At 45.7% G+C, this 15208-nt stretch overlaps 1 protein-coding gene across 1 annotated transcript in view; it reads right to left on the bottom strand.

Moving 5' to 3' along the window:
• Nucleotides 1-14906, bottom strand: part of gad1b (glutamate decarboxylase 1b) — a 34375-nt gene extending 19469 nt beyond the window's left edge. Inside the window, exons 1-5 of the mRNA XM_063212601.1 lie at nucleotides 14831-14906; nucleotides 12729-12791; nucleotides 9479-9628; nucleotides 8912-9154; nucleotides 7289-7379 (exon numbers count right to left, since the gene is read on the bottom strand). Coding sequence (XP_063068671.1) covers nucleotides 7289-7379; nucleotides 8912-9154; nucleotides 9479-9628; nucleotides 12729-12791; nucleotides 14831-14906 — 623 coding nt within the window. The remainder of the gene's footprint in view (nucleotides 1-7288; nucleotides 7380-8911; nucleotides 9155-9478; nucleotides 9629-12728; nucleotides 12792-14830) is intronic.
• Between the last annotated feature and the right edge of the window lie 302 nt (nucleotides 14907-15208).

Raw genomic sequence — 15208 nt, 5'->3', positions numbered from 1 at the left:
TACATACCCTACAAAACTTTACAACCATGCCTACACAAACAGCTTCAAGCGTAGCTCACGTTCACATACGCACGCACACACACACACACACACACACACACACACACACACACACACACACACACACACACACACACACACACACACACACACACACACACACACACAAACACACACAAATACACACACACATACACACACACACACAGACGCACACACACACACACACACACACACACAGAGACGCACACACACACACACACACACACACACACACACACACGCACGCACACACACACACACACGCACACGCACACGCACACGCACACGCACACGCACACACTCTCTCTACAAGCACATATTCACACACACACACACACACACACACACGCGCACACGCACGGGCACGGACACACACACACACACGCACACACACAAATACACACACACACACAGGCACGCACCCACACATGCTGTGTGCACAACGGGAGGCCCTTAGCTGCTCTCTCTGGAGGGGACGGCCATTTTAAAACCACATGGTGTCCCCAGTAGGAGAGAAAATAGGGCCTGCTCCCGCCTGGAGAGAAAATCAGCCTTTGCAGTTGCGGCACGCCACACAGACAGCCTTCTGCCTGCAAGTCAAAATCAGCCTTTAGTGTCGGGAAAAGCACCCCGACACCAGGAGAAAGAACCAGCCTTTAATGTCTGGAAAGACACCCCGACGCCAGGAGAAAGAACCAGCCTTTACAGTCGGCGCACACAGCCTGCTGCCTGGAGGTCAAAATCAGCCCCTTCAGTCAGATCTGTTTTTTTAACCCTTTGAGGAGTACCATCACAAATAAGTGATTAGAATTTTCCCAGAATTTTGAGTTCTCATTATGATGTCATAAGGACTTTGCAGGATTTTTAACACAGACTTCTATGGGATCTGTAGAGTGTTTGAGTAAAATTCTAGAAGAACTGGGGAAAAGTCCTTACTCCTCAATGTTTATCTTTTTAGGGCTTTTTGCCTTTATTTTTGACCGGACAGTGGAGCAGAGACAGGAAATGAGTGAGGCGAGAGAGAGAGACGGGAAAGGATCAGCAAATGACCTGAGTTGGAATGAAACCCAGGTGACCGGCGTAGTAACCCAGTGCCCTAAACGTTAGGGCACGGCAGGGCCAGGTCAGGTCGACTAGACTCCCACCACAAAAAGTGCCCTACCAGTATGTAGGGGCCCTCAACAGTCAGAACATCCATGGTAAACACCAAAAAAACAAAAAAAACAATCTAAAATAGGCCCCATGTCCATATATTGCCCTTGGATGAGATCAGACATGCTCAGCATGGTATGGCGATTAGCATATACTGTATTGCCTTTGGACACCATATTGGGAGAAACACTGCCGTCTACAGTCAGGGCACACACACACACACACACCTTGGCGCCTGGAGAAATAAATCAGCTTTTACAGCAGGGATTTCAAACTCAGGCCCGGGGACAAAATCTAGCCCGCTGTCACATTTAACTAGGTTCAAGAGACCATTTCAAATGTGTATTACAGTTCGCCACATACAAGTACACCATTAATATGTACACAGTATAGTTTTATGACTTGAACACGTGTTTTGTTCAGGAATTATAGAGTAGATGAGGGACTATGAGATTTAAAAAAATAATAATTACTGAGTTCGACACACGCCTTCTTCGTCCCAGCTTTTGATTTTGGCCCACTGTCACTTTTAGTTTGCCACCTATGCTTGACAGCCAGGGCACACAGTTTGATGCCTGGAGAAGAAATCAGTCTTGAGCCTCGGGGAGACGGGACAGATAGCCTGCTGCTGCCTGGATGGAAGTGGATGCTGCATTTCAGTTCAATCCTCCCTTTCAGCCCCATGCCCCCACCCACACCCACACCCACACCCACACCCACACCCCAATCCTTCAGCTCACCACTCTTTTTCAGTGCCCCCCACCAGCAGAAAAAAATAACATTCAGTTTAATTTCAGTGTGGATCCCCCGCACACACCCCAGACCCCCACCCCCAAGCTCTGAGTCCTCCATCCACTTTTAGTGCCCCCACGACTATAAAATAACAACATTCACCTTGATTTATTTACAGCCACGAGTGACTTTCCCTATGTCGAGAGCATGACCTGTTTTTGACAAGCTCTCACCAAAAACATCATAACCTGACATGCAGGGAATAGCTACTACACCAAGCCATTTTTCCTTTACAAATATCAGACATCCTTTAGAAAGAACAAAAAAAAACGGGAATAAGAAAATTGATAACAACAATGACTGTGTTGTTATGTCCACAACACAAACTGGAGCATTGCCATTTTCTTTTCCCCATTGTTCCTTTATGGGAATCAGCATGGCTAGCTCCCGTGGGACCACCCCCCTCTCCCCTCTCCCCTCTGCCCATAACCCACCCCGCACCCCCTCCCTCCGTGCCTGCCTTTGTTGATAAGTAATAGCAGCTGAGGAATGACTTGACCCCAGTAAGTGACTTCCCATTTCCTGCACGCTCACTGGGAATTAGCCCACATTAACACGAGCTGCCAGAATGAAGTGGCTCGCCCTCCGCCGGGACCAAGATGGCGGCCCGTGGGCGACACGGCGCGACCAGCTTCTCACTGGGCCCTCAGGGGATGGATGGAAAGATGGATGGATGGATGAATGGATGGAGGAGTCAGGGCCGCTGACAGCTTTGGCGGGGCCCAAGACAAAATCATTTGAAAGCCCACCCCCCTCAATACATACAATCAGGGCCGCTTACAGCTTTGGGCGAGCCCAGGACAAAATCAACTGATATCATCCCTCCTGATACATACAATGTAATGTGGTCTTAATTCTGGGGCCCCCTCCTCTCCTCTCCATGGGCCTGGGACAACTGACCTGTTTCCCCCAGCCCCTGTTGGCAGGCCTGGGTTTGAGGAGGGGAGGAGCAGGGGATATGGATGGGGATGGGGATGGGGATGGGGTGGTGTTGTGTGACTACAGCCTCAGCTGGCATTTGGCTTCCACCAGCCTTGTGCGTGCACACACACAACCACACACACACACACACACACACACACACACACACACACACACACACACACACACACACACACACACACACACACACACACACACACACACGCACACACACACACACACACACACACACACACACACACACGCACACGCACACGCACACACCAGCCAACCCCGCGCGATGAATGGCAATCAATGGGCCGTTAACTGGATCTGGGACAAGCCACTCTCCTCTCGCAGGGCTCTTTTGTCAGGCCAACACAGTACAGTACCTAACCTCAGGACACTTTCATTCTCTCTACCCATCATCAAGCACAGATCCCCCCCATCATCGCATTGTTTGAAACTGGGCCGCCTGCTCATAGTCATACGAATACATATAATGAAAATGAAAGAGAACACCATGTTTTGTGAGAGCACTTCTGTTTTTAAAGTGTTCCGAGTGGACGGGTCAGTGTGGCTAATTTAAAAGTGGGTATATGACGTGGCCTTGGCTGAGGCTGAAATGGCTAAGGCACTGTACTTTTACGCCAGGGACCCGGGTTCGCTTAAGGCCTGAGGTCATTTCCAAATCCTTCCCCAGCTCACTCTCTCCTGTCTCCTCTCAAAACGGCCCTGTCCAACAAAGGCAAGAAAAGCCCCCGAAAAATATCTTTTTTTTTTTTTTTAATAAATAAATAAAAGTGGGCATGAATTGCTTTTTGTCTGCCTGCCGTGCCGCTACACTGCGCTCGCCGCTGACGTGTCGTATCCAGCGTGCGGCAGGTCGGCCCTGGCAGTGAGTGGCTGAATAGAGTACATACAGCATGTAACACTCTGATCAATATGCAATCTAACACAGCCCCGGGCCGTCGGAGCAAATACCGGTCGCCGAGAACGTTGTTCAGAAGTGCTGTTCGATACGCCGCTAACGAACTACAGTAAGTCGGCACCTCCGGCCACGCACGCATGGGCCTTTTTTGTTTTTGTCGCACAAACACTTTATGTAAGTGGAGCCCATGGAGTCAGGTGGCCCGGCCCCCGACCGGCTCAGATTGGGCCAGTACAGAGCGGAGCGGGAGGACAGGAGGGAACAATGCCCTGAAGCATGTACCAGACCAGCCATGCTAGCGCCAACACACACACACACACACACATACACATGCGCGTACACACGCACACATGCACACACACACGCGCGCGCACACACGCACACACACACACACACACATGCGCGCGCACACACACACACACGCACAAACACACACACACACACACACACACACACACACACACACACACACACACACACACACACACACACACACACGCACATGCACGCGCACACACACGTGAAGCACGTACCACAAAGCCAGACCACCACCCCACCACCGTGCTGGCACCAACACAAACACACACACACACTCGCACACACACACACACACACACACACACACACACACACACACACACACACACACACACACACACACACACGCACACACGTGAAGCACGTATCAGAAATCCCCACAATCCCCTTCCAACACTGTGCTGGTGCCAACACAATTACATACACACACATGCACCGACCGACCCAGCCTCCCTGAAGCACACACACACACACACACACACACACACACACACACACACACACACACACACACACACACACACACACACACACACACACACACACACACACACACACACACACACACACACACACACAGACATACAATCACACGCACACATACACACACGCGCGCAGACACACACAGACACACACCTATATACTGTATGAGCACGTACAGATATATCACAAGTCACAGAGGTTTCCAACTAGGCTACTGTCCTACATATCATATAGTACATCAGGGACCAGGGGTGAGGGGCGTGGTGGTGGTGGGGGGTATGGAGTGGAAAAAAGAAGGGGCTATCCCAAACATGTGCCAGTGCCACTATATTTGACATTTGATTGATCGGGGAGACGTTCCATAACAGAGCTGTCCCTCAGCCCGTGTGACCGGCACAAGGACAAAACTCTGGGCTGAAAAACTAAGGGTGTTACACACTGATAGTAATGTGCTGTTATTTACCGGTATTTAATGCAACGATGCGTTTGTTGGAGAGTGGGTTGCAGTGTAATGACCATGGGTCATAACCCCTCGGTGCAAGGAAACAACTTTAGAGCAAAAACATGGTGAGAGAAAACAAAGGGAAGGGCAAAGGGGTGAGGGAAAAACAGGTAAGAGAGAAGATGGTTATGTAAAGAAATAGGGAAAAATACAGTCTGTTTCTCAGTGTTACAGTAATCCAACACCTAAACAATAGGACCAACACTGCAGTATGATAGATATTCAGTATTGCACTGTTTAACTCAGGGGTGTCAAACTCAAATTGATGAAGGGCCAAAATCAAAATCTGGAATGAAGTCAAGGGCCAAACTCAATATACGTATACACATGTTTTTAAACTAAAAAGACTAAAATTGTGCATGCATGCACTTAATACTCACAGTTAAATGTCACACACACACACTCTTTCACATCATATACAGTGGTTCAAATGTGCCCGCACATATTCGGTTGCATGACTGTGGCCTGGGCCCACTCATATTCCTTAGTTGGCCTGATCATTTGGCATGATCTCACGTGCCAAATAAAAATGCCTCCATGGGCCAGACTTGGCCCCCGGGCCTGAGTTTGACATCCCTAACTTTTGAAGTCAGATTGCAAAATTGACTGTGTATGGCCACAGTCATGAAGAGGGGCAAAGGAGATCTGTGAGGAAGAGGAACAACTGTCCAGTCTGTTGGCTCATAGTGACACTCCCTGATCTTGTATATCTACTTGACAATAAAGAGAGAGAGAGCGGGCTACTTTTCCTTTGTATCGCTGCGCTGGCTCCGAGCATGAGCATGAGCTGTGGCGACGAGTCGACACCCCCTATGAAGACTACACTGTTGTCACTACCATTCTATCCATTACCCCTCCAGGACAGACATGACTGCACACAGCCACAGAGCATGGCGAATAAAGAACAGGGAAAGGAGAGAATGGTAAAACAAAAAAACGGGGGAAAAAAAGAAAAAAAAAAGGATAGGGCCAGACAAGGCAGCCAGACACGACAAGCACTGCGGGCGAAAAGACAGCAGCAGAGGGAAGGTGGGAGAAACACAACAACAAAAAAGTACAAAACACAAAGAGAATTGAGCAGATATAAAAGACCAGGAGGGAGAAATACATGTAGAGTGCGGTGAGACCGGATGTGTGAGTCACATCATTTTGCTGAATATAAAGTGTGTGCTGAGGCCGGATCTGTGACTCAAGATGATTTGTCAGAGTTACCCTGTAGGACCAGTGGTGTAGTCTACTTTTTTGTAGTGGGTATACTGTATATCTGAGCATTTTCTGAAGTGGGTATACTGTATATATTTGTGATATTCTAAATAAAGGATCAATCAATTTGAAGTGGGCATACTGAAATCCCTGAAATTTTGAGGTAGGTATGCCTGCGTATACCTGCGTTCTATGTAGACTACACCACTGCTGTAGGTGAATATAACCATTAATATAAAGTGTTAAGGTGCGACCGGATCAACTGTATGACTCATATGTTGGTATTGGCAGTGTTAGGTGAGTACACTGTACGTCACACGTGGGTGAATATACAGTACATACAACATGTGGCCGGATGTGTGAATCACATATTGGCGAATATAAAGTTTCATTTGAGGCCGGACCTGTGACTCATATGCTGCGAAATATAAAGAGGTGATCAGGTCTCTGTGTGTGTGTGTGTGTGTGTGTGTGTGTGTGTGTGTGTGTGTGTGTGTGTGTGTGTGTGTGTGTGTGTGTGTGTGTGTGTGTGTGTGTGTGTGTGTGTGTGTGTGACTCACATGTTGCTGAATATAAAGTGGTGTGTGTATGTGTGTGTGTGTGTGTGTGTGAGAGAGAGAGAGAGAGAGAGAGAGAGAGAGAGAGAGAGAGAGAGAGAGAGAGAGAGAGAGAGAGAGAGAGAGAGAGAGAGAGAGAGAGAGAGACTTACATGTTGGTATTGGAAGTAGAGGGTGTGTGTGTGTGTGTGTGTGTGTGTGTGTGTGTGTGTGTGTGTGTGTGTGTGTGTGTGTGTGTGTGTGTGTGTGTGTGATAGAAAGGGAGAGAGAGAGTGAAAGAGTGAGAGTCAGCAAGAGAGAGAGAGAGAGAGAGAGAGAGAGAGAGAGAGAGAGAGAGAGAGAGAGAGAGAGAGAGAGAGAGAGAGAGAAAGAGAGAGAGAGACTCACATGTTGGTGTTGGCAGTAGATGTCAGCCATTCTCCTGCGAGGCCGATGATGTCCAGCCCAGTGGACAGCTGGTTGAAGAACCGAGGATGACCTGCAAACATACAGGAGCATTAGAGAAGGATAGATAGATAGATAGATAGATAGATAGATAGATAGATAGATAGATAGATAGATAGATAGATAGATAGATAGATAGATAGATAGATAGATAGATAGATAGATAGATAGATAGATAATTTTGCATTGTTCATTGAACATTTACCGAATTTAACACACACTTAACACTTATAATACATTTAGTCATATACTCTAGATAGATAGATAGATAGATAGATAGATAGATAGATAGATAGATAGATAGATAGATAGATAGATAGATAGATAGATAGATAGATAGATAGATAAAGTTGGCTTTATGAAATAAAAATAGGGAAATGGGTAAACTATTTCCATGTGCTTCTCTTTCGTCTGATGGAGTCTGAGTAATTTACATAAGGCTGTATCATAGCGCTCCCATACTAAGCAGATGTTGGCTTCATGATTCCCTTCATACCGCCTACACACAAAGCCTCTTTACCGCGCCCCATTAGTCAGCGCGATACGTCCCGATGAACACGCATATAATTATATATTGATAGGAAGATAGACCACCACCAAAATGATATTTGATTCACTTCTGCAGATAACTAACGCTGAATGATTTTGCAAGGGTTCAGGCGAGATTGGGAGACAAGACAACAAAAATGTGTGTGACGCAGGGGAAACATCAAGTCAAGGTAAAACAAACTCACTCAGTCAATTGAAATACTGATTTACTTCGTAATAGGCTACCAATTACACATTATTTTATGTGTAGCTCGACTGTTTTTTTTTTAATTTATTATTATTATTTTTTTATAGCCGAGCCTACATGATTTATAGGCTACCTTTTAAAAGGGTAAAATAGCTGTTTCGAGGGCGGTTCTATTCGCCGGTAAAGTCCAGGCGAGCTTGAAGCTATAGGGCCGTTTCAGGACCATGGATAGCGCACGTCCCGGACGATCTTGATAAATCATTTCCAGCAACAAATTTCGTTTCTTTTAAGACACATTTCCTTTGGTTGTTCAGCTAGCTGCTTGTTCCAAATGAGGATTCACATAATAAAGCAACTAACTGCCTTTAAAATGTCTGTAAAGACATCTCGAATCGCCGCAGGCCACTCGTCCTAGTTTGAAATAGATACAAGCAGTCAACAAAATTACCACAAGCACAATAACCTGTCATTGTGATTTGTTTTATGGTGGGAGACAGCGCGACTAAAGAGGCTCTTTATGTAACCTCTCTTCAGAAATATTATGAAACGGCTACCAAGTAAACACGTACGGGCTCCTTTTTTCAGCTCCAGTGAAGTGAAGGAACCAGAAAATCACACTGACGGCGGGGCTGTTCCCAGTGGAGCTCAGTAAAAATAGGCCCACTTCACACTGCCACTGAGCTGCGGCTTTCATTTTTAACCCCCTGGACATAACTACTGCTAAAGCCCACTTGTATCTGATAGGCCTATTGGGTCCGTTTTTCGTCTTCAAATAGAAATAGTTTTCACTGGAAACGGTTTTTAATAGCCTACAAAGATGTAGGGCCTACCTGTTCGTACGCCGTACTTGAGTGTGTCTCGGCAGTCCACCAGAATCTGTTCGAGTGACTCGGGTTGGTCTGAGAGCTCCAGGTTGAAGCCTTCCATGCCCTCAAGCAGCTGGTGCGGATGGTGGAAGTCCAGCACTTTGGTGGATCTGTCGAAGGTCTTGCGGACATAGTTAGTTAGGATCTCCACCACCTCCAGCAAGAACTGCATGGTGGGCTCCTCGCCATTTTTGGCAGGCAATAGATCTGTGGAAAACATTTCAGATGTTATTATTTTAATTTTACTAAGTTGGCAACTAACTGAAAAAAACAATGCATATTCGCAAAGCCAAATGACAGTCACAGTCTGCAACTCTTTTGCAAATAGCCAAAGTAGGCTATAGGCTAAATTATTCAACTTTAATACCCCACCAAGGCAACTACAATCAGGCTACTTTGCGTTACAGTAGCCTATTTATATGGCATGTTTGGAATATCATCAACAAGTTAGCAGCCTTAATCAAGATCATTCAAACAAAGTGAGGAGGGGAACAACGCATGCATAGTAAGCTATACATTCCCGTTACTCACCCCGAGCAAAGAGATTGGAGAAATCTGTCTCGGTGCGCCTGAAGTGGCCACCTTGCTCGCTGTTCTCCAGCTGATTTCTGGAGGACTGTTCCTTGAGGGCGCTGACGATGCGACTCTTCTCCTCCAGACTATTGTTCTTTTGAAGGAAGCCTGCGTTGTAACAGGGAGAAGGAGAGGGGTGAAAGGCGCAGTTGTCACCGTGTAGCATGGTTGTGGCTGTGTAGAGAGAGGTTCAAACTGTCTGTCACTTCAAAAAGTTACACATGTTCTGTCTGTAGAGTGCAAACAGTGGGGAGGACCTGCTATATATATAGGGGTGATTCCCATGTTTACAGTCAGAGCTATTTATGGCATCGGAAGCCCTAAGGGAGTTTGCCACATGACATCAGCAGTCTCACTGCAAGGGGGCAGGGTAGGACAAATTAACTTTTGCTTGCCACACGCTCTCTTGTTTACGGTCGGTAGTTCGGGAGGGAAGCAACGCACAAACCGTAGGGCCTCTATATTTTTTGTTAAACCTAACCAACCCCTCCCCTCCGTGCCATTGCCGTCTCCGCCCCGGCCCTGCGCTCCAACTCTGGGGCTGATGTACCCGGCATCATCGCTACCATAAGAAAGATTGCACCCTTTGAAGGAAAAATATAGCTGTATTTCAAAGCGACTAGCTCATGTCTACTTTATCGACACGATTTGATATATATATATATATTAGGGCCTTGGCCACCACAAAAAGTAACCAAGAGCAAGAATTACGCCAAGACTTGTAGTTTTGCACCCAGACGCAAATTATGGTTTTTAATTTGTTTGTCAAATTATTTGTATCATAGGCCTATCCAATTTATTGTGCTATAGGCCTATATTACATGGAATTTATTTATTTATTTATCTATTTATTTATGTATTTGTTATTTGTTTTGTAGGGAATCAATGTTGACCACGGTAGCCTATGTGATAACGATTGAAAACACGATTTGAGAAAACAAGCCATTGACTGTTGAGATGTTGGTGTAAGATGACAGACATATCTTGCCAGAGCAGGATGCGTACAGACAACCCCCCACCCTTCATAGCCCTTATCAGGGATTTTCAGGAGGGGCCTTTCCTCTTAGATAAGAGTCCGCCAGCTCATTTTATTCCGGCTGATATGGCGAAGATAGGCTAAATTTATAATTCGATTGTGGACGCTGAACACAAGGCTGCAAATTAATCGGACATGATGTCAGAAAAAAGACGTCTGCAACCCCTGGCCCAAGCATTAAAAAAAAAAAAAAAATACATTTAGCTTGGAATAGGTGTAGATTTGAAAAATATTTGGCCTACAATTTGGCCTAAAAACCGCACAAAAAAGTGATTTGCGAATAGGCCGATGTTACTATGGGCAATAGTGGTTGAAATGTAGCCTATTATATCACTAGTCTGCATTGTGGTTGAATCACTGTAGGTTCAAATAAAAACTAAATATCAAAATACAAATAAAAACAATCAACATATTTTAGTTAATTTCCAATGATGACCATTCGCTTCTGTATGTACCAATTAGGCCACCTCATGTAGGTCAACATGAGCTTGCAGGCACTGCGTTAGCCTATTGGTGATGGGAAAACAGGGACCAGAATGTGACGTCAAGTTTAAAAAAAAAAATCTCTAACATCAATGAAAAATACCTGGACGTCCTGTGAAATATTGGGGACAGTCGCTTAAGTTTGCTTAGAGTCAGTTAAGTTAAAATGCTTGCCACCTGCACTATAAGGTCTAAGGAGCCAATTGGATTTGGACATCTAAACAAGGAGTGAGACAAATCAATTACTAGGCCTATGCAAGGTGGCTAAAGAATGACTTTGTGGTTTTTTTTTCATTGCTTTCTTTTGAATCAATTAAATACATTTTACTAATTTTAAATGGCCCAGCTCATATCCAAGAAGGGTTTCGTTCTGGATTAAAAATGTTCTGTTGAGGTCATGAGCCAATTGCTCATTTGATGCATCATTCATCTCCCAACATATGCAATCACCTTGCACTTTCTTACTATCAAGATTCATTTGTCCACGTTAACATCTTGCAAGTTAGGTGATGTTCAATCAGTAATCGGGATGAGATTATTTAGTGCCAGTACTGTAAGCATTGTTTGTGTTGTTTTGTATTGTACGTAGGCCTACAAGGGGATGGCAAAATCCGGCTAGGTAAAGGCATGAGAACTCATTACATAATTCTTCATAATAAAACCCAACATGCCACTGTGTGTGTGTGTGTGTGTGTGTGTGTGTGTGTGTGTGTGTGTGTGTGTGTGTGTCTGGTTGGCTGCAGGTATGAGAGTTAGGGGAGGTGGTGGTGTGCTGAACATTGTTGCATAACTGTACTAAACCCTATGGGCCACTCACTCCCTGCTCCCAAGGTCGATACATGATGTGATGCTGTGCTTATTTAAACCAGTGATTACACCCCAGCTTGCACAGAGGCCATGCATCATGGCTTTAGGAGGCTTAGCACTCCCTTTTATGTGTGTTGGCTAACTGCGTGTGCTGCGTCCAAACTGCTATTGCATGTAGGCCTATGTCTGTTTGTGTATTCTTTCACATGTCTCTCACACACCTTTTTGTCCTTTTTCTATACGTGATTTATAGACTATACTTTACTGTAGCCCAACTCTTTTTAGGCCTTCATCACCTCAAAAATCACCACAGGAGCTAAAAGGATTTGAAACCGAAAATAGCCCAACACACTAATTCTGCAGCATCAATTAAATCCATCACAATTAGGTAAATCTCAACCTCATGCCTTAACCCTCATCTGGGTTGATGTATAGATTCTTGGTAGAGAGAGAGAGAGAGAGAGAGAGAGAGAGAGAGAGAGAGAGAGAGAGAGAGAGAGAGAGAGAGAGAGAGAGAGAGATGTTGTCTTTTGTTGGCCGGCTTTGTCCAGGCAATGAAAGCCATCTCCCTAGATGCAAGTAGACATGGTGCGAACAGGGGGGAATACAAAAGCCTCTGCCCGCGTCGCCTGTGTGGCCTACGGGCTAAATGATGCTGCGCCACTGACCTTTGCGGAGATGGAAATCGGCAGTGACAGTTCGCCCCTTTGTTTCTTTCTTTGCACACATCAGAACACAGTATATTTTAAATAATATTTAAAGGTCGTTGTTGGCGCAGTGGGCTAAATCCTATATAGGCTAAACATAATCTTTATTTATACATGTACAACTGATTCAATAAGTGTAGGCAGAGTGAATGTAGACATATTCCATCCAACTTACCACATATCTTCATCCCCAGCTTTTTCGTACAGCCGTGTGCTACGCCGCACCATGCATCATAACCTAAACCGAGACGTTTGGGAGAACTACTGAATAACCGACATTTTGATTTGAGTATAGGCTGACACTCACTCACGCTGCTGGTGGATGGAACGAAGCAGCACGAAATGGAGGGGAAGAGCGGCGGCAGGCCGCAGGCGGGCAGAGAGCGTGAGCTGGGGAGGCGCGGGTGACGGGTGGCCGTGTTGGAAGCGGCGCTTTGCTGGGTGTGTGGCTCTGTCGGTGCGTGCTGTGCGTGCCATGCGCGCGTGCAAGTGCGCTTATCTGTGCTTGCGTGTGTGTTCGTATGTGAGCTGGCCTGGCTGTAATATTCCCAATATTCAGGAGTCAGTACCATTCGAGAATTCTCCGATTCCGCCAGCCAATCAATAGAGGCCATCAGAGAGGCGAGGGGGCTAATGAACGCTGGCACACATCCGGCAAAGCGGCGCTTTAAAATAAACGAGCATGAAATGGGGTCGGGAGCGAGTGCGGGAATTAATTGGGTGAGACGCGCTGTTTGACTGGCGGAGACTTGCATGATTGGGCGTCCGGCGGTCAAAGAGAAAGGCCCAGGAAAAGCTTCAGTATGTTAACGTTTTGAGAGCCAGAGTTGCCCCTAGGCTGGGCCTGTTTCGCAGCGGGCGAGCTGTGTTTGCAATCAAATGCACGGGAATAACCATTAGGAATAATGGAGAAATACTTTAAACGTTAAGGGAAATTAAAGCGGATGGAATTTGTGTAGGCCTATACTTGCACATCAAAACACAGATTGGGATTCGTATGGACTCGTATAATGGCAATAATAGCGAGGGTACATGAGTAGCGAGAGTACATGATGCAGATGCTAGTTGAAGCCCCACTGATAGATGCGTTATGGAGTTATCCACATGCAGATGTTGTGGAGGCGACTGACTGGTATGGATGGTGTTGTTTTGGCTGTGTGCGTTTGGACCTTGGGCGGCACGGCTCAGTTGGTGTCGGCCAGAGGCGAAGCTGTCAGCCTCTTGCCGCGACACCGCCAGAGCGTGCCGCCTCAGGTCAGCGCGCGTGAGATAGAGCGTGGCAGGCAGATAATGGCAACACGAGCGACAGCAGCGCAACGCACGCACACATCTCACACGCAGCCCCCCCCCTTCTCTCTCTCTCTCTCTCTCTCTCTCTCTCTCTCTCTCTCTCTCTCTCTCTCTCTCTCTCTCTCTCTCTCTCTCTCTCTCTCTCTCTCTCTCTCTCGCGCGCGCACACACACACACACACACCTTAAAAATATTCACAAACTGTTCACAAACACATAGAGGGAAAAAATACATTTTACTTTCATATCCTAACAAAAAAAATGACAGTTTTTTTTAAATGGTAGTGTGTGTGTGTGTGTGTGTGTGTGTGTGTGTGTGTGTGTGTGTGTGTGTGTGTGTGTGTGTGTGTGTGTAGCCTATCAGCCTACGGAACAAAGACCCAGAACGAAAAGGGTAGACACAAGTAGTAATTTTGGGCAATTATGGCATTCAAACAGTCTAGCCCTTCATAGATGATTGCTGCCAGAAAATCGGCCAGCACTCTTGAAAGAGAACAAAACGCCGGGTCATTACCAGTGGCTGCAATCAGACCCATTTTTCATTTAATTACAACGAAATCATTTAGGCTACATTGGGTAAAAACAAGAAAAATAAAAAGAGAAAAAAATCTTTTTTTTTTTTAGGCCTACTCCTAGTAATACTAGGCCTAGTAGTTAGGATATAATACAGATCTAAAAATGAATAAGTCTAAAAATAGGCTATAGTAATTGTACAGTTTCTTGGTAGGTCTATAAATTACAATTGGCTGATCTCGTTGTAGTCTTTTTAGACAACGGAAATGATCTGTGCCATGGTGTTACATATTTTATTATTTATTTTTAAAATAATTTAAAACAATTGTTTTTCATCTAATTACATTGTGCCACATAATCTTGATAGAGATAAAAGAAATTTGACTGCTTGATATTCCACCCTTTTAACAATGACGAATGCTTTCAAACAGGGGCTAGAAACCCAGGAGTATTTCATCTAGTGAGCTAGACCTACTTGTGGACGGTGGTCGTAAATTTGTCGAGTTGGGATCCGGTTCGCCGGCGGAGGAGGAAGGTGCCGAAGCCGCCATCAGTTTGCTTTAACCGGGACAATACAGAGTGTTTGCGGTGTCACCCTCAGCCAAAATCCGACCGGGAGATCAAATGGAGCTGTAAAGAATAAATAAATGATTTTAATACAAACCATAGCAAACGCAAACCTTCACCTTCCTCGGCCAGCCTCCTATGGTGTTATTGTAAATGTGTCCAATTCTAACAAAGGAATGCGCGAGTTGTGAAATAAAAATCATCGCCAGGCAGATAGACACAATCATCCACATTTATTCTCAAGCGTCAATCGAAATCCTGAAAATGATCCAGGGTGATATATCAT

This window comes from Engraulis encrasicolus, chromosome 12, assembly GCF_034702125.1.
Source record: "Engraulis encrasicolus isolate BLACKSEA-1 chromosome 12, IST_EnEncr_1.0, whole genome shotgun sequence".
NCBI classification, from domain to species: domain Eukaryota; kingdom Metazoa; phylum Chordata; class Actinopteri; order Clupeiformes; family Engraulidae; genus Engraulis; species Engraulis encrasicolus.
This window is presented reverse-complemented; position numbering and strand designations above follow the sequence as displayed.